Raw genomic sequence first — 25,912 nt, forward strand, 5'->3', positions numbered from 1 at the left:
ACAAATATTAGTGGAATATTTCACATTGTTCTTTCACACAAAATCTTAGAAATCCAGTGTATATATACAGCACATCATATTTTAGATGACAGATTTCACTGGAGATACTTGATCTCTATTTAAGTTATAGTTTAAGAAGCAGATTCTCCTATACTGATGTTCTTAACTTTTGTAATAACTAAATTGAGTACCAGTTCTTAAATTTAATTAAAATTAAAGTTGAGATAAAGTCACATGAGCTGCATTTCAAGTACCCAATAGCCACAGATGGCTGGCGGTTACCATATTGGACAATGGGAATTTAGAGAACGCAAAGAAACATACCATTCAATTTTAGCTTTCAAGGAGATTTTCTAGTTGGGAAAGCAAGATATAAAATATATATATATCAATCATAGAATCCAAAACAGAGTGTAATTAAGAGTTTGCAGTGGGCAGGCTAAGGGCTCCTTAAGTAGAAGTTCCAGAAACCTCCACAGCTTGATGCAGGCTTCCCCCCTTTGGAGTCTGACTGGAGGCGATGACGATGTGAGTTGGGAGGAATGGAGCATCTTACTTGAGCAAGTGTGTGTGTTCTCCCTGCAGGCATGGGACCCGCTGTGCTGGAGAAGTGGCAGCCGCAGCGAACAACTCTCACTGCACAGTCGGAATTGCTTTCAATGCCAAGATCGGAGGTACGGGAAACAGACTTGGGTGGATGGACAACCCTTTCTGAGCGCGAGACAGGGCTGTGTTGGCAGAGTAGCGTTCAACTGTTGTCGAAAATGACCATCTTCGTGTGTGTTATTAAATATAGTTCAGGGCTTTTGAGCAGCACCCCTACAGGGGTGCAAGCACAGACATTTCTTGCTTTAAAACGGGCATGAAAAACATGTCCAGTCATGAAGATGGGGTCATTGACATCTGTCCCGAACTATACAATGGCTGCCTGGGTCGGAAAGAACTGATATAATCTAAACACCAGCCCATAATATCTCTATGGAGAGAGACATTCTGAAATTAGTATCAAAACAGAAGATCCATTTTTTTCCTTTTTCCTTATGTTTTACCAAAAGTGCCTTTTTAATGGAAATTAAAATGGGAAATGGTATAATCTCCTTTTGTAGACCCATAATAGAGCGATAGAGTTACTGTTAATAATCCCAGATTATGTATATACATTACACACATGCACAAACTCTCTACATACGCCTACTACGAGGACCTAACCAAGGGAATGTAACATCTGGGCGTTAATAGAAGCGAACTCTTTGCCCTTTGTAATCATCTTCGTTAGCTCTAGCCTGGTGCCCAGGCACACGCAAATGGGCGAACACATGCTAAGACACACTATCGATCCTAGTGGTTCCAAGGTGTCCCCTGGGGGTTCCCCGAAATAGTGTCACAGATGAATGAACTTCCTGGTAACTAGACTGACATCTTTGTTTTCCCTACACTATTGTTGCCAAGTGGTAAATAGAATTGGATCTAAAATTTAAAAAACAGTCCTTTCTAGAGTAAATGTAGACGTCTTGTAACATGATATTTGGGGTGTATAGTAATGGTGCTAAGAAAAGGTTTCCCGACACTACCTCGAATGTCAGTGCTCAGTGCCTTTGACCTCTCTCTCTCCTTTATTTCACACCGAATTCTTAGCGTATGGCAGCTTGTTAAGCAGTAATTAGCTATACTCTGACAACATCTGCTGAGCGTCAGAGGGGAAGGTTCATGAAGGAGCTAAAGAAAGACAGAAATTTCCCCTGAAGAATGATAAGGGTGCTGGACACCCCTGATAGTCTCAAGAGAATCCAATGACTATGGTGGCTACTAATCAGCCCTGCTTGCTGTCCTAGACATGACACACACAGTCCCTCACATAGACCAGCACACATCTTTGTCCGGGTCCTCAGTCTCCTGTGCTAACCCAGCATTCACTGACCTTGAGGGACTGAAGGAACGAACTCACAGATAAGCTGCTGATCTAGCCAAAGAGGACTTCAGTAAGAAAATGAATGTATGGCAATGTCTCACTCATCCCCAAAACAAGAACATTCTGAATTATAAACTGAACCATCCGGACCCAAAGCATCAAGGCTTGCAGTCAGATAAGGAAAAATCAACCTTTCATCTTTAAACTTGAGGAAGCAAAATTCTTGTTAATTTTTGGTCAGAAAAAGAGTATTACCCTCTAGATATGATTTCATCAAGCCTTTTTTTCCTAGACTTCCATCAGTTGCATGACCTAGAAACTGCACTCAGCTATTGTGTAGATACTCTTACGTGTTGGCATTTAGAATTACCAGTTAGGTTATTTCAGACAGTTATATAGTCCAGTGTTTATTTCTTTGTACTGGTAAAATACAGTTGATCCTTCAACAACACAGGTTTGAACTGTGTGTGTCCGCTTATATACCTATTTTTTTCAGTACGTACAGTACAGTACTGTAAATGGACTATCTCCTCCGTAAGATTTTCTTAATAACCTTTTCTTTTTTCTAACTTACTTTATGGTAAGAATATAATCTGTAATACATATATCATACAAAATATGTGTTCATCAACTTCTCATGTTATTGGTAAGGCTTCCAAGCAATAGTAGGCTATTAGTAGTTACGTGTTTGGGGGGTCAAAGTTGTACGTGGATTTTTGACTTCGTGGTGGTGGTGGTGGGGAGGGTTAGTGCATCTAACTCTGAGTTGTTCAAGGGTCAACTGTAGTTCCATTTTCTGCTTTGAAATAGCAAGAAGTGAAAATGGAGGCATATGAAGTTCATCTTGTTTTCAGTAAAAACCATGCAGGTGAATTTTGAATATTCATGTCAAATTAAAGCAAACCAATGGCTGCTTAGGACCCAGTATATACAAAGAGCATCAGGCTGGGCATTCTACCCCCACAAAACAAAGTGCTGAAAAGCCTTCTAAGTACAGTTTCCATCTGATAATTTTTAAAGTAACTTATTTATAACCCTTGTGATCCACATCAGCTGTTCTATACATCTCCTTTAAAAATCCAAAGGTCTGGAGGAAAAGACAGTCAAGAGATATAATAATCAAGTGCAGTGTCTTTAGGGGCACTTTGAGGAAATTCAGTGTGTCCTGAGTGTTGATTTCCACTGTTCTTCTGGAAATAAATATTAAAGGGTATAGTGACCTATCTGTCACGTAGTTTAAAAAGCTTCTGCTGGAAATATGGCAGAATGTTACCAGTTAAGTTTTGTCTGTCTCAATGCTCATTGTCATTTCTTCTATCTTTTATGTTTGTAAATTTTAGAATTAAAAGTTAAACATTCTTCCAAAGCACAAAGAAGGTATAGTTTTTTTTCAAGAGTATGTTGATTTTCTACCAAAAGCCCCACCTCAAACCGCATAGTATCAAAGCTGCCTGATTAGTGGTTTTATTATTTAAGCCCCATGGGCTGGTAGCCATAAAAACTTGAAATCCCGCTAGAGAGCAAGGTTTTTCTAAGGAGTAAATATGGGCCGTAAAGATATAATTGTAAAATAATACAGCATCTCAGTGATGCTATTCAGCTTAAGCTGAAGGAGAGATAGGGTTACTTCACAATTAGATGTATTATTATTGTTCTGAGTCTCCAAAATAAAAGGAAAGAAAGCCTGACATTTGACACGTAATTTATTTTGGGGTCTCTGTGTCGATTTTTTTCCTATTAAGGTTAATAATAAATTCCTGTCTGTCTGGCGGGAATATGCTTAAATGAAGATTAATGACTGAACATTGTTAAAACCCTTGGAGACTGATTTGATGTGTGACATGCAAAGAGAGCATTCTCATTTATTATTTGACTTATAAATAACTTGGCAAAGAAATAATGTATTAAGTTCACATCAGTCTTACAGATTAGGAGATAATATTAAATATGGAGGAAATTAAACCAATCTAACTTGGCGGCTTTCCAAATTTTGTGAGCCCACTAAGGTCAGAATGCTCAATACCAATTATGAACACAAGTTACCTAATGAAGGGAAGTTTAGGGAAGATGGATTGCTTGAGGCTCTCTCTGTCAAGTACTCTCTGAATACAGGGAGAAAGAGAAGGGAGAGATTGCGGAAACTTTAAAAAAGAGAATAATGGATAAAAAAGATTTTAAAGAAGTTTTGCTCTCTCCCGTATGATGTAATTTACTTTCTCTCCAGGAAAGCTTTGGAAGAGTCTGCATGGGGGGTGGGGAGAAGATGTTCACTTAAGTGTTGATTAAAAAGTTGATTCTTTGCCCCCAAATCGCTGTAATTGGAAATATGTCTTGGGCTGTTTGGGTGTTATATAGTGAAGCCTCTATTCAAGCTAATTCCCTTCTGTCTGGAAGGGGTTCGGATGCTGGATGGAGATGTCACGGACATGGTTGAAGCGAAATCGGTTAGCTTCAATCCTCAGCACGTGCATATCTACAGTGCAAGCTGGGGCCCCGATGATGATGGCAAGACCGTGGATGGACCGGCTCCACTCACCCGACAGGCCTTTGAAAACGGCGTTAGAATGGTAGGTTTTAAAAGCACCTCGGCTCATACTTTGTCGATCAGTGATGACTCTCTTGATGATTCTCATGGGATTCTCTAGAGGAATGGACAGAGCTCATAGCTGAGCCAGGAGACAGATTTATAGAAAGAGGCACTGAACCTTTAGGTTTGTGTGTTACATCCATTCTGCAAATGAGCTGAGAGCTAGAGAGATGCCCCTGACAAGAACAGAGGTATATTTGGATGCTTCAATTTGCTCAAAGGAAATGTATTCGTTAATATGTTAATCTTGCATTGGAGCAATAAATTCTCAGCACTGAGAGATGGAGGAGAAATGAAGATACTGAACCGCTCTAGTTGGTGTTGAGGTCATCCAGCAGTGCCCTTCTGGGCCTCTCCCTTTTGTACCCCCTTCCCAGGTTTCACTTCTGTCCCAGGACAGTATTACTGTGAGGCTGGCTCCCAAGTTCCCCAACCAGGCAGCTCAACCATCGTCATTTTCCTTGATTTCACTTAAAAATCTGTGCACCACTCCTCCCCTCAAAAACTGACCACATAATCTAACGTAATAAAATGTCTCCTTCAAATTACAGATCTTAAAAAATCCTATTTTATTTTCATTAAATAAAAAATAAGGCCGTATACTTGTAATCATGGAAGGAGGAGCATTCCATGAGAAGCAACTCCTTTCTGTTTCTTACCCCTGAGCGAAACTTTGGGTGATTTAAAGCATATCTTTTAATCTTGATCTGGGGCCATCCTCCCTTTTTTCATCATCTTTTTTTCACTTTTTTGTAATGGAAGCATATTCCGCTCTTCCTATCCTTTAGCTAGTACTGTTTTCCCAGCGCATCCTTGCCTCATTCCCATGTCCTAGGACTATACAGCCGATTATCTTCCACCATCAAGCCTCAGCTAAAACGCTGCCTGTCCCCAGAAGCCTTCTCACTGCTCGAACTAAAGCTAAGCTCCAACAGTCCCTACCCTGCACCTGCTAAACTTTATATTGTTCTTGGTGTTACATAAAGTCATTATCATATTGCGCTTTATATCAGAGTTATTCTGGCCTTTATCTTCCTAATTAAATTGTTATGTCCCAAGATAACAAAGCTTGTGCTCTACCCATCTTGATGGGCTTTGCAAAATGCATGGGGTACATGGAACTCTAGTGACTGTTCAGTTAATGTTTGTTGAATTTCATTTAATTTACTACGAATTATGGCAGCCACGGGATGGTTGTATATTCAGCCCTGATTTGGATTGGTGGAATGCATGCAGTTGGTTAATGTAATGTTGCAGCTGGAGTACAGATAATAATGCTTCTTCCACCTTTGTGGGATTGGTGTTGGGGTGTAATCACAAGACTAAGCTAAGCTGTCTCCTGGTTATTTTGAAATAGACTGGAAGGGAAGGCTTGTGCACTCATTCAGGATGTACTTCCTAACTGAAAGATAGTTCAGGCTTGGTTAAGACATCCTTTCTAGTTCTGTCAATCTTTAACTATTCTAAAGCCCTTTAAAGCTATAGAATAGTGTTTTAAATCGTTTTGCCTAGAATTTTCCTTTCAAGGTGTCTGAACACCAAATGAATGTACTCTCAGTAATCTGGTGGTTGCATTACCAAAGCCCTGGAATGCAGATTGGTATTCTTTCTATGCCATCCATTGAATGGTCATTCAAGTTAAATAAATCAAGCTTAGTTCATATTTAGTCTTCAAATTGTATTTGTATGGCTTTTGATATAATATAGAGTAGGCTGGAATTTCTCATTAGTAATAATATATTAGTAATTAGTAATCTCAATAGCGTACATATAGACAGACAATGCCCCATATTCAGTAGTTGCCATTGAATTAGATGGGGGACCGATGTTTTCAAATTTATTTCTGCTAGGGAGTCTTTAATTCAGTGGTAATCTTGACTGGAATTTCAATGTGTAAAACATTAAAAATCTGGTACTTTGGTTGAAGGAGGAAAAGGTTAAGAAAGAAGATCATCTGAAGAAGCTACTCAAACTTATAGGAAGATTATATTTAGAAACAAATAGTTTTGAAAAAAATTACTTTATATTCATTATTAATTACAAAAGTAACCCATGCTTATTAAAATAAATCATGCTATAAAGATGAAATAAAAAATAGATTCCCCACACAACTAGGTAACCATTGTTAAGAGTATGGACTCCACCTTTCCCTACTTCTGTGTGCATTTCCACAACAAACAGAGATCACATGCCTCTGCATGTTGCTGTTTTCACTTAAGAGTGTGTGATGGGCATTCTTCTAGGGTAATTCATAAGGATAGAACTCATTTATTGTAATGTTTTACCATTTTTAGAATATGGAGATACCATAATTTATTCAACACTTCACTGAAGATCTTTCAAGGTTTTAATCTAAAAAAAGAGGTGGGGGGGAATTTAGCTATTTACTTTTAGAGTTAAGGTAGTAACAAAAGAAATAACTCCTAAAAAACAACAGATTATTCTCTGGCTGCTATCATGGCACATTAATTATGGAAAAGCAGCAGCGACCCATTTAAATGTGTTTAGATCAACAGGATAGGGTTACTATGTGTTTGCTATACACAGGCTTCGGACTTAGCCAGGTTGAGTCCAGGATCTGTCATTCACTGCTCTCTGACCCAATACAGATCAAATTACGTCTGCTCCCATTTCCTTATCTAAAGTAAGCCAATAATAGTACCAAGAGAGATGTTATGAGTGTTAAATGAGATGATAATGCATCTAAAACTATTGACACAGTACCTGGTGTCAATAGCAATAGGTGCTCAAGAAATACATTTTATTTATAGGTATCAGTGTGTGGTTATAAATGTATATATATTTACATATGCATATATAGGTATCAATATGTATATATACATACATTTTTTTTTCAAAGAAGAGATCATGTCCTTTCAAAAAACTTTATATTTCTCCTCAGTCCCCGATCCTTGTCTACTATTTCTGCACTACAGAATTCTAGATGATTCCGTTGAGCCTCCTGTAGTGGTGGATTAGAAACAATATATAGAAATCAGCATAGACTTTCTGAGTTCTTGCATGTCATATACTTTGTTCTTCCTATGTCTGGCCTCACCTTCAATTTCATTTGCCCTTAAAAGCACATCTTCCATTTCGATACACAAATTCATTCTACTTATCTATGTTTGTAGTCTTGAATTTAATTTATATTTTCCCAAGAGATGTTTCTCTAAGTATCTATGAATATATAATTTAACATTTTTAAAGCAGCATATTAGTCTTCCGGGAGAAAGGAACCTTCCGCTTCTTTATTATCAGGCATCAAATGGCACAGTACATTCTATAGTCTTCGATATTTTATTCTAATTTGTGTTCTATATATAATATACATTGTCAAACTTGGAAATGATCGGATGAAAACTTTATACAAAGTTAGATTACAAAGTGCAACTAAGAAATGAGTGATTTATTGGCTGCAAGATTTAAGGAATGAAGGAATAAATAACTACTAAAATAGCTCCCTCAGGTTCTGGATAAAACCCTATGTGACAGCTTAAAGTCACTCTGGCCTGTTAAGGTTTTAACTGTATCACCTACAAAAATACAGGAATTGAAATTTATTTATTCTTTCTATTAAATTCAGTGAGCTCCCACTTTCTGTAGAATGTAGATAAAGCAATGAAGGAGACATCTAAGTTTTATATGCAACTCATCAAAGTCTGTACATTCGAGCAACAAGACAGGAAACAAACAGAAACTGTCAAGACGACAAGCTAATGATAAGTGTTGTAAATGAGATAAATGGGTGAGGGGGCAGGACAGAACTGTAGTTCAGGAGGATAGGGAGTCCTCTCTGAGGAGGGGGTACATGAATGGGGACATAAATGGTAAGAGGCCAGTCACGTGGAAGGGATGTTTTCTGCAGAAGGAACAGCAAGAGCAAAACACCCTGAGTGGAGAATGATCAGGCTGTGCTCACAGAACAAAATGCTGATTTGGATGATGGGAGCGATGTGGGCGGAGAGCGGGCAGTAGGAGATAGTTTGGAGAGGTAGTCAGCGGCCAGTTCTGCAGGGCTGTCTAAACCATGGAGGGTGTTTGTGATTTATTCCATTGCAGAAAACCCTTGGAGGTTTTCTGAGTAGTGGCCTGTTGGGACACAAAATTTTCAAAGCTCACTGCTGTACAGGGAATGGACTCTATGTGGGAGAGGGACGGGGAGGCAGGAGTGGAAGGTTGAAATGGTCCAGGGAAGATGTGATGATAAGCCGGACTGTGGGGGGCAGCAACATCAGGACAAGTGGGGGGGTGGGGGGAGGGGAAAGAGGGAGCAGCCTACGTATCAAGACAGATTTTCAAAAAGGAAAAATATTTTGCTCAAGGAATCCAAGTATTGATCACATCCATTCCTTCTGCTTGCTAATCAAAAAACATAGCGAATATTGGATGTCAAAATGCTGCCTATCTGTTTACTCTAAGAAGTATTTGGTTCAGTAGAATGTAACACTCTTTTCAAAGACTAACAAAATCAGAATTGATTCAATTTAGAGCCTTTTGAATTAAGGTGCCAGCGTTGCATTAGACAAAACTATGTTGAAGAAATCATGTTACAATTGACAACTTGCTCTTTTCCCCAGAGACTGCATTTTCTTTGATGCTAAGGAGCTGTAAAATTAAATGCAGGAATCAGAGGTACATAATATGAGTTGTGTACAATTGATGATGATAGTAGTGGGGTAATCATAATAATAATTATACTAAAACACTCAGCATCTGCCAGTCTGTTAGCATATGGTCAGTCCTCTGAGCCCCAAAATAGATAACTTTTAATCTTCACAATGATCTCATAAGATAGATCCTGTTCGCCTCAATTTTATAGAAAATAGATACTCAGCAGAGCTAAACAAGTCAGAATGTGGGCCTCAAAGAAATCTAATAAATTATGCTGCATGTCGTCATTTCTGCTTTATTTGGCACATCTGACCTCCTTGTATCATCCGTGACCATAGAGCGGAGCTTTTTTCCTGTTACAGTGGTGAATGAATTTCTCACCCTCTACCTAAATCCACCTCCTCCATTTCTTCACTGGATGCCTTAGCTTCTCGCCTCACTAAAGACGTGGCTCGATCAGTTCTCTCTTCTCTCATCATCAAAACATCCCTTTCCTCTGCGTTACTGCCATCCACATACCATCAATTCTATCTGAGAAGACAGAGGGGAGACTCTCTCTGCGGTTTTCTTCTATTTTTCCAATTACTGACTCCATTTCTTTTTTGTCCCTTGGAAACCATTGTTCATACTTGTCCTCTACAAGCTCTTTTTCCATTGTTTCTTAAAGCCACTCCTCAGAGCCCTGACCCCTCACTGCACTGAGGCTGTTCTTGTCAAGACCACACTGATGACCTTCTTATGTGAAACCCAGGGCTCTTCTCTGATCCATTATGTCATTTGTCCTGGTAGGGAGGCCTGCCTGCTTCTTCTAGTCCACAATAAAATACACACACGCCAACCCTTCAGAACCCTTTTCTCCTTCTATTTAGTGTATTTCCTTATCTTGTTGATCAATTGTCTCCCTCGTAAAGGCCCAGAGATGGAGCATTTTGTTCTGTGCTAGATCCCAAAAACCTAAAACAATGTCTGTTTAGTGATGAATGAGCAAATATGTGGGTGAATTCCATGCCAGTTTGCTGCATATACTGAGTGAATTTATTTAAGGATCACACGTGGATTGGTTTTTTTAATTAATAATATGGAAATGAGTCACTAACGTACATGATATATTCTGGTGATTAATGCAGGTGGACTATGGATTCAGACTCTGCAGGGGGTTTCAGTACATTCTTACCATGTTCAAGTTAATTAGCCTCTCTCAGGATCAGTTTGTTCCTCTATAAAATGGAGCTAACTGCTAGTAATTACTTTATAGGACTATTGTGAGGATTATATGATTAATGCCTGTAATGTATGCAGCAGAGTTTCTGGAACATAGTAAAGTCTCTAATTAAGTTACGAGTCTTAATCATCATCACTTCTGAAAAGGCCAGGGTAATAAAAGTGAAATGCCAATTAATCGTGCAGAATACTGTAAAAAGTCTTAATTGTCCAAAATCTCTGGGTTAGTGGATTAACCCATTTCATATTTCTGAGTGATCCTTAAAGAAGGTAAATATACAGTCTTGAGATTGTTATTAAGGAATGGCCAAAATAAATGGGACAGAATATTCAAGAGAATATTTTCTGAAGTCTATTCCATAAAACACTAATTAATAAGATGCCCCAAAGAGGGGTGGGGGTGGGTGGAGGATTTTGCTATCAAATAGCTCAAGGGGGGCGCCTGGGTGGCTCAGTCGGTTAAGCATCTACCTTTGGCTCAGGTCATGATCCCAGGGTCCTGGGATCAAGCCCCGCATCAGGCTCCCTGCTCGCCAGGGAGCCTGCTTCTCCCTCTGCCTCTGCCCCTTCCCCCCACTCATTCTCTCTCTCTTTCTCTCAAATAAATAAATAATTTTTAAAAATAGGCTCAAGAAACACCACTTCTTATATGCTCCCTTTTGAAACTTAAGAGCATATTAAAGGCTCTGAGAAGTTCTGCAGTAAAGAGATATGTGTAACTTGATTTACTCAACGTTCTAAACTTTAACCACCCAAAAGCTTTTTTTGTGTGTGACTCGTTTTGAACTGGTGTTAAATTTAATTTCATTTTACGTTGTTTGGAACTGCCTTACAAAAATTCAGCTAAACTCATTAGACCTTAAGAATCAGAACATTGGAACTGCAAACAGTTTGAGTGGCTGAATTGTTTTTACCATATTTGTATATTTGTTTACTGGTTGATGTCACTACGGGTCACCCCATCTACCTTCCTAAAACGTGTGATTTCTTCTTTTCTTCTTCCAATAAGTCTTTCTTTCCTGTCTTCCTAAAAGTCTATGGAATGTGTCCTCTTGTCCTGACAATTAGAACCAGCATCTCTCAGACAGACTTGAGCCCACAGCATCCTTCCAAAGCTTCCATCCTCCTAGCTTGAGCTCCAACTTTCAATTCAGCATGAACACTGCAGCCAAAGAAGTATTTTTTTGCATGTAAATCTTGTCCTTTGTCTTCTCTTTGAAACTCACCACTTCTCCCTAGGACCGAGGAGGAATAGTCTAAGCTTCTTAGAAGGGCACAAAGGTCTCTCACGATCTTGCCAGGGGTCTCAGAATCGAAATCTTACATGTCGTCAAAGGAAAGCACCCTTTAAACGTTACTCTCATTCAAACTGACACGATTCCACTTACCATGGTGAACCTTTGGCCTGGCTCCTTGGTATGACGGGCAAAGACGTCCTTCAGGGGAAACTCTTTGCTTTGTCTACCCAGGTGATTCTAAATAGGAAAATGATTTTATAAAATGAATGAGTCAGTTGACAGTGTTTCAGATATAAGTGACCCGAGGTTTGGTATCAGAATAAGAAGCTAACTGCCTGAGCTTTTCTTGGATAGACTGTTTATTCATTCACTTATTCCTGATTGCATTCAGGAGACATTCACATTGGGTGATTATCAATATTCTAGGTACTTTGCTAGGTGGTAGTGAAAGATGAATAACACTCAGCTGTTGTCTTTGGGAAGCTCACCATGTAATGATGAGTAAATGTTCTAAATAAAGTGCAAGCAAATTCCCCAAGTCCCTTCCGTGGCTAGAATCTTGTAAGCGATGAGAAGGACAGACTACATGGCACACGATTACAAAAACTTTTTGCATTCAGTCTAGTTGCCTTGCAATCATCTTTTTTTGCCCCATTTGGGTTATTAAACTTTATTAATACGTGGTGCATTTTTACATTCGTCAGCAGGCATCTCACATATTGGCAGCTTTTCACAGTTTCCTGGCAAGGGTATTTTATAACATCCTTTAGAAAACAAGCAAAAAATTGGAACTAAATCTTTTCCTTTTTTTCATAATCAGAAAACCCTATATTCAGATTACAAGTACTTCCCTTATTGTTTTACTCAAGAAGTAGTTCTCAAGTCCCCACTACGTACCAAGCACTGATTTGGCATTTATCTTACTCTGAGCTGGAGAAATCCTGTGGCTCATTGCACATATTGTAGAAGCATAGAGTCTAGAGTTTACTTAACCATGCTATCTACAAGTATACTTTCAATGCCAGATCATTTTTTTGAGATTTTTAGGCTTTGGGATTACAACGAAAGCCTTCCAGTGCATTCATAACAGAACCAATGTCAAGGATGGGGAAACAAAATTAGGTGAAATCCAAATCATTGGTCCCTAATCTCCCTTCATCCCATCCACACTCTGTTCTTCTCAAGGCCTCCAGATGGAAACCAGGACATTTGATCAACATCTTTTGGTACATGCCTGGCTGTTGAGTCTTTTATGAAGTCTCCGATTAATATATCCCCTTCCCATCATCAGTTTCCTTTTCACTTTACCAGATTTTACACCTGATTGGATATTTGGAATATTTGATGAAAACACAGAGTTGCTTTACAATCACACACTGTCCCTTCCATGCACATACGTGCACATACACATATTTCTCCACCCTTAAATTAAAGGCATATGTTCACCAGAAGGGGAGAGAGAGGTATAATGAGCTTGTATAATAAACGCAGTAATAATAATCATAATAAAATTAACCAATTCCACTTGGGAAGAATATATTTTTATCTGATACACATCTAGCTGTAACAGGCTTGGTACCAGTTGCATTTTAATAAATGACAGATTGCTGTTAAATTAGTTGGCGAATGTTTGAAAACTTTGGAATAGTCTATGGATAGGCAAAGATAGACAAGAGAGTTTATTTAATGCTGGCTCCGCTTAATCAAAATTGACTTTAACTGGGGTCTGTTTTAAAAATCCTCCATTGGGGGCGCCTGGGTGGCTCAGTCATTAAGTGTCTGCCTTCAGCTCAGGTCATGATCCCAGGGTCCTGGGATCGAGCCCCGCATCGGGCTCCCTGCTGAGCAGGGAGCCTGCTTCTCCTTCTCCCTCTGTCTACCACTCTGCCTACTTGTGCTCTCTCTCTCTGTCAAATAAATAAATAAAATCTTAAAAAAAAAATTAAATTAAAAATAAATAAATAAATAAAAATCCTTCATTGGTATTTAACTCTATCCTCGTGGAAACTCTGTATCTTTAGGGCTATAAGAAAGCTAAGAAGTGATTTGCCCAATGCACCCAATCTAACATTTTCCATTTTGGAAACGAAGAATTGTTTGTCTTTATACATACATAAATAAATAAATACATAAAGTAAATACATAAGTATGTATGTGGTTTCACGTTCTGTACTCTTCACAAAGTTATCTGTTACCCAAGTATCAGATTTAGATTCCTATGTTATTGTGAATGGTGATGCATTTCTATGGCAAGGAGCACAAATTTTTCCTGGCCTTGTATAGGTACAGATGTCGAATATTTACTGTCACCTTGTTTTCAGTTATAGAGATTCGCTTTTAACTCTATGAGTAGTTTATATTAGCTTTAGCAAATACCATTCTAATTCTGTCTGTTCTACTTAAGGATTAACCAGATATCAGTAACAATCGTTTTTTTTTTCTCTTTTCATTTGTTTTGTTCTATATATAGTGACATATAAGGGAGGATGTGAAGCCCTTATGGGCATCATCCTAGTACAGTCTGGATGTCCCAACTTATAGGGAAAATACAAAAATCATACAGGGATTGGATTAGGTCAAGTTAAGGTCCATACCAATCCTGTGTTTCTCTGATTCAGAGCATAAATTTAAGAAAGGTAGTGGAAATTTTCTTTAACAAAACTTGGCAGTTACCAGGATAAAAAAAAAAAAAAAGGCCACTGTGAAATAAACGAGGATAAATTGAACTGAGTTGATAGTAAAAAATGATTAAAAAAAAATTTTTTTTTAATTTATTTATTTGAGAGAGAGAATGAAGAGAAAGAGAGCATGGGGGTGGGGGGGAGAGGGAAAAGCAGACTCCCCGCTGAGCAGGGACCCTGACGCAGGACTCAATCCCGGGACTCCAGGATCATGACCTGAGCTGAAGGCAGTTGCTTAACCAACTGAGCCACCCAGGCGCCCATAAAAAAATGATTTTAAAGTATGTATGACTTTTATAGCAGATTTTACTCACTTGCCCTGAGCTTACAGTTCTCCTCTTTAAGAGGAGGACAATCAAACTTTAATATTCAGGATTGTAAACATTATGATGATTGTTAATTCTGAGAGCTACTTGGGTTAGGTATAAGGATGATCTTCATAGGACCTCACCAGTTTATAGATTTGGAAGCTAAGTCTTAGCAAAGTAGGGGACCTGACCATTAAGAAGCACGAGTGTGGCCCTGACTCGGTCTGTCTTCTTCACCACCATGTTGTGTGAATCCATTCCTGTCAGGTGCGTCATATGGGCTTGTCTGTGTCCGTTCAGCTCTCTGTCAACGGTAGCTGTCATTATGGTCATGGAAGTGGACGCTACCACAGGGACCTCTCTCTTCCCTGAAGTCCTGGAAAAAATTGTTGGGGCAAACTGACTTGGCATATTCTCAACTTCACTGTATTGTCTCTTTCTCTCCTCCCCCGATGCAAGCTGTGACAATGTAGAAAGAACTGACGTTAAAGTCACAGAGAGCCAGGTTGAAATCTTCTTGGTTTCCCTCCAGTGTTTTGAACAAGGTCAAGTTACTAAGTTATCAGAGCTTCCTCCCTAAGAAAAGACTATGATAATGCTGACTTTGTGGAGCCCTCAGGGAGAGATCACACATATGCAGTGCTCAGACATATTGCTGGTCTTCTCCTCAGAGGAGAGGCCATGTTTGATGCATTTTTAAGGACGTCTTGTAAATAACATAAGCTTACTACCAAGCATAATCTTTTCAGAAGTGTGAGTTGCTTTCATTGAAGTCAGGAATGTGTTTATGGGAGGAAACCGTGAGGGGCTGATTTTCTCTATTTCAGAAATGTTATGGGCTGCTCCACAAAAGACCAAGGTTGTTACCTCATGGAGTAGAGGCCTGTGACATTCAAACCCCCTGGTGGGCTTTGGGGGAAACAGCTTTCTTGCCCTCTCCATGTTGACCAGTCCACCATGGTGAGGCATTCTATAACCTAATGTAGAGAAGAGTATAAACCTTTCATTACTGCTAGAGTTTCCCTCTGTCCTCCTTTCCAAACGCCTTTTCAAACATTGGCAATAAATTCCTTTCATACCCCTGTTGATAGTAAATATTTTTTATTCTGTATGAAAGGAATATTTAAAATTTTACTCCTTTAGTAGAAATTTAAAGGCATGGTATCTTCCTGGGCAGTTTCATAATAGGTAACTAATATTAATATTGGCAATGTCCTTCTCAATTTCATAAATTTGCCTCTCCTGAAACAATCCTGAGCATGATTTTGCCTTTGCTCTGGGATGATCCAAGTTATAGAAACTTCTGTCATATATGTTGTCTTTTGCTTCCCAAAATGGGAATGCTGGAATGGTGGGTGTACCCAGAATGGGTGCATTGGTGCTGTTAATTATTGATTGGGGGCGCCTGGGTGGCTCAGTTGGTTAAGCGACTGCCTTCGGCTCAGGTCATGATCCTGGAGTCCCTGGATCGAGTCCCGCATCGGGCTCCCTGCTTGGCAGGGAGCCTGCTTCTCCCTCTGACCCCCCCCCCCATGTGCTCTCTGTCTCTCTCATTCTCTCTGTCTCAAATAAATAAATAAATAAAATCTTAAAAAAAAAAAATTATTGATTGTGTTGGGACACCTGGGTGGCTCAGTTGGTTAGGTGGCTGCCTTCAGTTCAGGTCATGATCTGGGGGTCCTGGGATTGAGTCCCGGTCAGTGGGGAATCTGCTTCTCCTTCTCCCTCTCCCTCTGCCCCTCCCCACCACTCATGCTCGCTCGCTCTCTCCCTGTCTCTCTCTAAAATAAATAAATAAAAATTTTTTAAAAATTATTGATTGTGATTAGTTTAGAGAGCATATAAGATTCACCACAGGTGTTGTTATAGCTGCCTGGAATGAGGAATTGAGAAACATAATTCTCATGTTCCTCCTCCCAGCCAGCGTTCCAGGCCACCAGGCCGTGGGAAAACAGCTTGAGTAGGGCTCAAATCTTGGAGGTTGTGGGAGTGACCAGAAGTAAATAATAACCTGAGTTCACTGAGGTTCGGTGAGTCAGATGAGGAAGACAAGGCCGAAGAAAAAATGGAGGATTGACCGTTATGAATTGGCCGTAGAGAAAACACTAATAATAGCAGACAATTATTCGGGAATTGTTGATTTGGCAAATGAGATAGGGCAGGAGGAGAAAGTGGTTTTTTTGTTTTGTTTTTTGTTTTGTCTGCTCCGCTATAGTTCAGCAGGTCTCCCTAACCCATGTTATTGTGCACTTTTAGGAACACCCATTGCATTCCTAGTCCGCGGGGAACAGCATTTCAGTCGAGGTGGGAGTGGACCCATCTGGTTCTGGCTCTGCCAACTTCATTTCCTTAGTTTTCTGATGTAGGAATTTAAAATTTCAACGTATGAACCTCTCATATATCCAGTTTTAAGTAATATCCACAGCACATTATTCAGCTCCAAATTTTCATTATATAAAGTTCCTAAATGTACAGAATATCTAAAGGATCATAGGAATAAAATTCTTTGCTTGAAAATGCATTTATTTCCACTAGTAAACACACCTGGTTTTTAGTTCCTCCTAGATCTACTACCTTTTCTCCATGAAAGACTGATTTTCTTCTTCCAGTTATACTTTACAAATAAAGTGAAAGATATCTACACTATTGTAATACTGTTGTTGGGAGCCAAGGATCACACCATTGTGCACTTTGGTGATAAAGTGTCAGCAGCTGTAGTATGTGTACAGACCCTCACTGTCAACCCTTCTGAGGAAAAGGCAGCTCCGGGACAGAATTGGTTCTACCAAGCTTTTAGCGAGTGGATGTTCTACTGAATTTATATTCTGGCGGATAGGGTAGACAAGCAGCTCATTTATTTTTATTTTTTTTCTATTCACATGATAAACATAAATGCAGCTTTTTATCAGGAACCTGAGTCTGGGGGAGTTCTGAATTTACAGAATTGGTTAATTTTTATGCTCGTTTTGGCCATTTATTCCAAATGTCCTTTTAGAAAACTGAGCTAAAGTCAACTTTAAGTTCCCTGAATTGAGGGCATCAAGCTGCTTGTTCCAGTACTAGATCGTGAACAAGGTTGTAAAAAGACCCCAAATGTATCATTTCACCAGAAATGCTTGCAACTATTATTGCCAATAGTCGATTCTACAATCACAAATTGGGTTCTCTATTCCTTTATAAAGGGAAGTTGGCTGCATTCGGTATTCTTGGAAAGCATTTAAAAGGGCTTTTCATTAAATTAATATGATTGCTAATAACTACATCTAATATTTTCACTGTATTAAGCCTACAAAACATTTAAAAAATGTTTAGTATACATGGCTTAGCCACCCATCGTGTACATAATAAATCAGAAGAGAGAAAACCTGATTGGGGATGGGGGGGGAAAGGTGGGTGAGGTTGAGACGAAGAGAAAGAGAGGTTGAAGTCCTATCACACAAGAAAAGCTAGGAAGACAAAAATGGGGAGAAACAGCTTACCATTCACTAAAGCCTTCTTTATCTTACTTTTAGTACTTTAAAAAAATAACTGCCTGTGTATTTCCAGTCTTTTTCAATCATCAACCATGCTTGGACAGGGTAAGTAGCATAGAATGAAATGGTGAAGACCTGTCCACGGCGTATTTTTTGTAAGTCAGTCTATGGATGTTTCGACAGTCCTTCCTCCAGATTGGATTTAGGGCTACACGGCAGCTTGGGTGGTAGACACGCTAAAGTGGGCATGAAAAGATTAAGAACAGCAGTGAGGGGAGGTGCTGGGCCCAAGGAAGGTTGAACATCAGCAGGTGTTGGCTATCTGTTGAAATCCTCTTTGGGTGGGCGCCTGGGTGGCTCAGTTGGTTGGGCGACTGCCTTCGGCTCAGGTCATGGTCCCGGAGTCCCGGGATCGAGTCCTACATCGGGCTCCCTGCTCAGCAGGGAGTCTGCTTCTCCCTCTGACCCTACCCCCTCTCATGCTCTCTATCTCATTCTCTCTCAAATAAATAAATAAAATCTTTAAAAAAAAAAGAAATCCTCTTTGGGAAGCATTGCTAAGCATTTTCAATTCTAGAACTTTTGCTTAGAAACAAGTGGAATTAGTGAGCTGTTGGCTGCACTCAAATTACCAAATAAACCATAATTGATGACAGTTCGGTTTTTCCTGAAAGTAATTCTTCTGTTTCACTTAATAATGCTGAGAGCACAATAATGAAATATTCTGAGAGCAGAAGTAGAATCCAGTGAAACCTGTATACTCTTTACATCAGCACTCTGACTCGTGGAGTAAGTAGATCATACAAATAAGGGTTGCACGTGCCTATTTTCTGGGTGAGGGAAGACACCGAAGTAGAGGCTAGCAAAGTTAGCACCCTGGCATAGGATTGTTTCTGACAGAGCATCGTTTAGCCTCCAGATTCCTAATCCTCAGAGGACGTATCTCCTTTTACCCTTTAAGAACATCTCATTGTCTGTCATCTTGGATTCCCTTGTGTTCTGGTGGGGAGTGGCTGTCTTCCCTGGGTCCAGATGAGTCTCACCTAGAGCTGACCCTTGACCAATGTGGAGATGAGGGACCCTGACTCCCTGCACAGTCCAAAATCCATGTATAACTTTTGATTCCCCCAAAACTTAATGACTTATTGATAACACACAATTAACATACATTTTGTATGTTATATGTATTATATACTGTTTTCTAAAGTAGGCTAGAGAAAAGAACATGTTAAGAAAATCATAAGGAAGAGAAGGAACATTCACATTGCTATACTGTATTTATTTAAAAAAAAAATCACATATGAGTGGATTCGTGCAGTTCAAACCTGAGTTGGTCAAGGGTCAACTGTAATTCATTCTCCTACCCCAATCCCCATCTTGCCCCAAAGAACTGATTGAAAAAACAAGTCACAGGCTTTAGTCTTTCCCAAAGATGTCTTTCTGAATCTATATCATAACTGCATTTTCTTGGTGCATTCCCAAGGAAGACTTTGTCCCACCAAGTTCCACCAGAGTTGTCTCCCAGACATTGGAAGTTGTGTGACCATCTGCTCCTGACCTGTCCTCAATTATGGATTGTATTTCTTCTTGGATTACTTTTGAGGTCACCTTTAAGAAGCCTTTGTTTTCACGTGAGTCATCTCTACTACAGATGATGATGATTCAAAGGGTTATTAACTATTGCTTTAAAAAGCAATATATGCTTTAGAATTCTGGAACATTTTGTGTGAGAACTGCAAATGCCTTTCAGAAGTATGTTGTTGTCATCTTGCCTTTATATTATGTTTCTAGACCAGACCTATTTCTGTCAATGAACCTGCTCCGTTAAGGAACCAGATTGATTTTGTTAAAAAGATGATTGATTCTGTTAAAAAAAAAAAAAAAAAAGATGAGCAGTTCTTTCTTCAGAGCTCAGCTACCACATATTGTGGGTGTCCTTGTCTTTCCCCTGCCTCATCTGGCCTGAAGCCTCTTTATCTGTGATCCGAGTGTGGAAGAGCGTCCTTGGAGGGTGATGCTCTTTTCTCACTGAGAGAACGAATATCAAAAAAAGGATGGTGAGCGGAATGGTGAAGGGCTTTGGTAATTGGGTACACAGGCTCTGCTTGGAAGACATCGCACATAAAGGAAAGTTCCTCATCATGTGTTGTATCACCCTGTCTCTTCATGTTGACACATACAGATACGCGCCTTCTGATCAGATTCCTTGTGACCTCCATCCTTCATCTCCACCACGTTCTGGTGATATGATGGCTCACCTATTACTTAGTGTTACTTGGTTTTCTAATTTGTAAAATACATATCTAATTTGCTGGTATTGCTCTAAATTAACTAATATTTGTGAAAGCGCCAGCACAGTGTCCAGCCACATTTTTTTTTTTTTGGTATTTCAGGAATCTCTGGTCACTTGTGCCCCTTTAAGAATATTTTCTAAGTGATATGGGAAAGAAAGTAATATTAAAATACCAAATAAAATCTAACTGCATTGGCTGAAAAATTATCACACCATTTTAAAGAAGTTCCATCAAACTCTCTAGCTTTCAAAACCTGGCTCGGGGCGTAGGATTTAATTGGTAGTGCAGCATAAAGTAGCCTTTTCTGACCTCTGGAAACACAAGAAAATCCAGTTCCTTTCTAGCCTTTAGTAATAAAACAATGGGACATTATAAATCGATGTTTGTACGGCATACATGAGAAGAAACACATGCACAATTAAATACACAATGAAAAAGAATAGAGTTTGGTCGAATGGATCTTATATGGATTTCACAAAATATTTTGCCTTGAGTTTACTTTTAACTTAGTACTCATTTAAATTGGAGGATTTTTTTTTTCTTTTCTCATCCAAAGCCATATTTAAATAACCAGTTGCAATCACAATACTTTACCAAACTTGAAAATGTCATTTCCTACACTTTGGGAAAATATGTGTCTCAAGATTCTCTACTCTTTATCCTACTCTGCCCACCTTCCTTTCTCCCTATATCCCACATTAAGATTTAATTCTGAAATTACTCTGACTTTTGGAGAAATGTCCAGATTCTCTTTTACCACATATGTTTTGATTTTCTGAATATTACACACTAATGGGAATCTGCTGTGCATCTGTAGTAAATAAATCTTTGAATTGCTAATTGTTTCAGATTAACCCCATAGATCTTTAGCATAGATCTTTATGGTGTTTTCAGCCCACAAATTAGCCTGTTTCTGGGATTTTAATCATAAACATGCATAAGGGTCAGAATGCCTGGTGGATAGTGTGCCAGCAGCATCTATATATTCTGTCGCCTCCATGGGGCGGGGAGGGCAGGTCGCCCTTTATCTCCCCATCTCCCCCTCTCCCCTTGTATGATTCAGCTCGGGCCACCATAATGGAGTACCACAGACTGAGTGGCTTAATAACAGAAATGTATTTTCTTGAAGTCGGTAGGCTGGAAGTCTGGAAGTCCGTGATCAGGGTGCCAGCAGAGTTGGGTTCTGGTAATAACCTCTCTCCTCAGCTGAAGAGACAAGCCACCTTTTTGCAATGTCTTCACTGTATTTAATACTGTCACATTGGGGGTTAAGGTGTCACTGAATGAATTTGAAGGGGGAGGACCCAACTCACTTCATAACACACCTTAAGGACAATGCCAGTTGTCTCCCATGAGATTCTCCAGATCCTCGCTCCCCTTCTTTCTCAAGCTCCATGCTCAGGGATACTGATCCCTATGGGCTCCCAGGTCCTCTGGCTTCTGGGAGAGAGATGTGAGAGAAGGAGAAAGAGACTAGGGTCTCAGTATATATGTCCCTGGCCCCCTCCCAGCAGGGCCAACATGGGTTGGTATGTCCCCTAGTCATATCTCAACTCGTACTAGCCCCTCTGTTTCCAGTTCCAGTGACACCCCCCCCCCCCACTCCCCAGCTTCTTTCTGTCCTACGGGTGTTGGGATGGTTATTGATCTCATACTGTCCTTTGATGTTTCCCTTCACCATACCCAGCTGTAAAATAATTCCCTCAAATTATTTTTGATAGACAGATGTCACTTCTTTCTGGAAGGGACATTTCCAGGGCAATGGCAACCCACTGTTCTTTCAACCATTCATTCTGTCAACCCAGCGGATCTACAAAGGACTCCATAATAATGTCCTAGTTCCTTCACAGTGTCCCCTCTGGATGCTGCCATGATAGAATGACTTGTGGTCCTACTTTTGAGGGAGCCCTGGTCAGGTTGGGATTTCTAGGCAGAATTTTGCATCTGAACCTACGTCCTTCTCCCTGAGAATGCTCAGGACCATGCATGCACCCTTTCTTTATCATTTTAATTGTGCCACCAAGTCTGGAAAGAACTTGGAGGCTGGTCTGCTCTTAGGTTCTAAAGCCAAACTTCAATGAAGACACTGGAGCTTTGGCTAAAAACAGTACAGCAACCACCAGCCGCCTTTTTTGCCCAAAAGAAGACTATTGTTGAGGGTTAGGGGCACAGGCTTTAGCTCCAGTTGGATTTTAAGCTCTGGTTCTGGTGTTCATGTGCATTTCTGAGCCCCAGTTTACCCCTCTGTGAAATGATGAGATAGACTTGAATTGTGCAGAGTAATGTTTGTACAGTGCTTGGTGCCTAGTAAGTTTCTATAAATGTTAGTCTCTACTGTTTTTAGTGCACAATGAGCCTTCTGTGTTTAAAAGCCCTCTTGATCATAAAGTAAAAATTATCTCTTAAGAATTGGCCCTGTGTTTCCCCTCTTAAGAGGAGAATAAATGTGTTTGTTTCTGTTTATAAAAATCATATATGGTCATGGAAGGATGGTATGAAAAAGAAAAAAAAAATCTTTCCTAATCTTACCAAACAGAATTAAGTTCTGTTACATTGTCATTTTATGATAGCTTTATGCATATAACTTTATACACGTTAAGTTCTTTACTCACGCACGTGCGCGCACATGCACACAGGCACACAAACATTTTGTTTTTCTGAACTGAGACCATATTGTATCATTTTGTATCCTCCATTTGTAATTACATTGTGAACATAAAAGTACCTTTGAAATATTTTCTTATTAAATATTCTTTTAAAACCAAGTACGTTTTTAAAGATCTTTTCAGTGAATTTTATACATAGGCACCCAGTCATGATTTTGTATAGGTATATATATGTGATTATGCCAGACGGGCTTTTTCATGGTTTTGTGGTTCTTAATCTATTGTCTGTTCCAGTGATGTTTAAACCAGGAGGGTTTTTGCATTATGTCATATGTTCTGTTGACCTGCCAGATAGAGCTCCAATGTGACCATGCTTTTTGCCAGCAACACAGCCCCTCGGTGTGTGATAGAGAAGGTACATATTGATGAGGAATTGGACCCTTCCTTCTTTGGCTATGATGTTCTGTCTCTGAGGTGAGGATATGAGTCAGTCACCAGAGTTTCTCAATCTGGCCATCCACACCATAGTGAAGAGTAATTCCTTCTAGAGATTTACAAAGCATTGAATAAAATCCTTCGTTTAGGATGGCTTAGTGACTTTTGCATCCTCCTGTACATTTCCTGAATATTTTGATGACAAACTGAAGGATGGTAAACCAGACCCAGCTGTCTCGTGGCAATAGCATCCAGAACTTTCTCTCTCTCTCTCTTCACGAATTTTTCCCATTCCTGTGCGATCATATTGCATTTTTCCACATTGAAAGACAAAAAGAAATCTATGTTCAGGTCAAATCATGTCATAAATATTCTGTTCCTTGAACTTTCAAGGTCAGAGACAGTTTATCAAGGATATTTCAAATTCTTTGTCCTCTCTCTTTCCTTGGCTCTTTTACCAGAAATTCCAAAACAAGCATCCCAAATACTTTCCTTCCACCTGAGACCATAAAATCTAGGGCCTGGAAGCAAGAAAGAGGTTCGGCCATCACCAGCTAGTGATTTTGGTTCTCACTCCCTAATTACCAAATGACAGATTTGGCCTATGTGTCCTTAAGTGTGACTTCTAGTTTTAAAAAGGTAAAATTTCTGGGGCGCCTGGGTGGCTCAGGCGTTAAGCGTCTGCCTTCGGCTCAGGTCATGATCCCAGGGTCCTGGGATTGAGCCCTGCATCGGTCTCCCTGCTCGGCGGGAAGCCTGCTTCTCCCTGTCCCTCTCCCCCTCCTTATCTCTCTCTCTGTCAAATAAATAAATAAAATCTTAAAAAAAAAAAAAAGGTAAAATTTCTGAGGTATTCAGCTCTAGCTATTCAGAGAAATACACTTCACTTTGGCTAACTTCTCTCTTTTCTTCTGAAGATCTTATCTTACGGAACCAAATAGTCATTATGCTTCACTACATCTATGTTCTACTTTGCTTGTTCTCCTTAATTATTTTATGACCTCAGGAAACTCTGCGAATGTTTCGGCATAAAGAATGTAACCCCATCTCCTAGCCTTGTAAGAAAAATTTCACGGATCGGGTCGAAGAAGGTATCTGCCATCAAATATGTTTGGGAAAAAAACATCCGATTGTGCCTCCCATAGAGTTTTGCAATGAACAGTCCCTTATTGTGTTCTACAGTAGGGGAATCTGTTTCATTTTGCTTAGAGTTTCCCAAACATACTTAATCTTGAAATTCTTTTATTTTTTTTAATGTTTTTTTATTTATTTATTCATGAGAGTCAGAGAGAGAGAGAGAGAGGCAGAGGCAGAGGGAGAAGCAGGCTCCCCGCCTAGCAGGGAGCCCGATGTGGGACTCAGTCCCAGGACCCTGGGATTATGACCTGAGCCGAAGGCAGACGCTTAACCATCTGAGCCACCCAGGTGCCCCAAAATTCTTTTATTTCTGGTAGCATCCATTAACATCCTTCATAATTAGTGTCCATGCCATACATAGAGGGGACACAGCTCTGGAAGGCACATTGTCCCTAATTCTGCTCCTCACCAATGAGGTGACTTAAGAATAAATCACATAACCTCTCCATACCTCATATGTCAACTGAGGGAGCAGAAGAGCACCACTTCGTGTGAGAGTTATAGCACTAGTAAAGGTCTGCAGTAATCACAGCTAATGCTATTTCAACTCTGGGGTCTGGCTGTGTGGGTTCAAATTTTGTCCTTCCACTCCCTAGCTATATGACCATGGGAACATTTCTTAATTTCTGTAGCTCAATTCTTCATCTGTATAATGGGGACAAAAATTGTACCATTCCCACAGCGTTATTGGAAGAGTTCAGTCTGATTCACATAAAACAATTATAATTGCGCCTGGTCAATGGTGGGTACCTAATGAATGTTAGCCCTCCTCTTGTCGTCATTGGTGTCTTGTGACTTCTATGACTATGACATGTGGAAAGGGTTATTTTAGGTTTTTTTATTGGGATATAATTGACATGTAACATTATATTCATTTCAAGTGTACAAAATAATGCTTTGGTATTTGTATATATTGGGAAATGAGTACCACAGTGGGTCTAGGTAACATCCATCACCATGTATAGTTACATTTTTTTTTTCTAGTGATGAGAACTTTTAAGATCTACTCTCTTAGCGACTTTCAAATAAACAGTGCAGGATTATTAACTCTAGTCACCAGGCTGTACATCACATCCAGATTATTTTAGTTTCTAAAAACGACTCCTCTTGGGGCACCTGGGTGGCCGAGTCAGTTAAGCGTCCGACTCTTGATTTCAGCTCAGGTCATGATCTCAGGGTCGTGAGGTCGAGCCCAGGGTTGGGCTCTGCGCTCAGCACGGAGTCTACTTAAGACTCTCTCTCTCCCCCTCTCCTTCTGCCTCACCACCCCGTCCCCCCGCTCATGCTCTCTCACTAAAAAAAAATTAAAAATAAATAAAAGAAACTCTTCTTACCTCAGAAAACAGCTTACATCTAGCATCTTACTAAAATAGCATCACACCCCTCCTGTAAATATTTGATGTGCCCTG

At 39.8% G+C, this 25,912-nt stretch overlaps 1 protein-coding gene across 5 annotated transcripts in view; it reads left to right on the forward strand.

The window, feature by feature from the left end:
- PCSK5 (proprotein convertase subtilisin/kexin type 5) overlaps positions 1-25,912 on the forward strand; it is a 466,280-nt gene that overhangs the window by 165,455 nt on the left and 274,913 nt on the right. For all 5 annotated transcript variants that reach the window (XM_045882270.2, XM_045882271.2, XM_045882268.2 and 2 more), the window contains exons 6-7: positions 586-674; positions 4,304-4,476. In XM_045882270.2, coding sequence (XP_045738226.1) covers positions 586-674; positions 4,304-4,476 — 262 coding nt within the window. The remainder of the gene's footprint in view (positions 1-585; positions 675-4,303; positions 4,477-25,912) is intronic.

Source organism: Mirounga angustirostris, unplaced genomic scaffold (assembly GCF_029215605.1).
Source record: "Mirounga angustirostris isolate CCGP_5_RB_7025 unplaced genomic scaffold, mMirAng1.0.hap1 SCAF_15, whole genome shotgun sequence".
Taxonomy (NCBI): Eukaryota; Metazoa; Chordata; class Mammalia; order Carnivora; family Phocidae; genus Mirounga; species Mirounga angustirostris.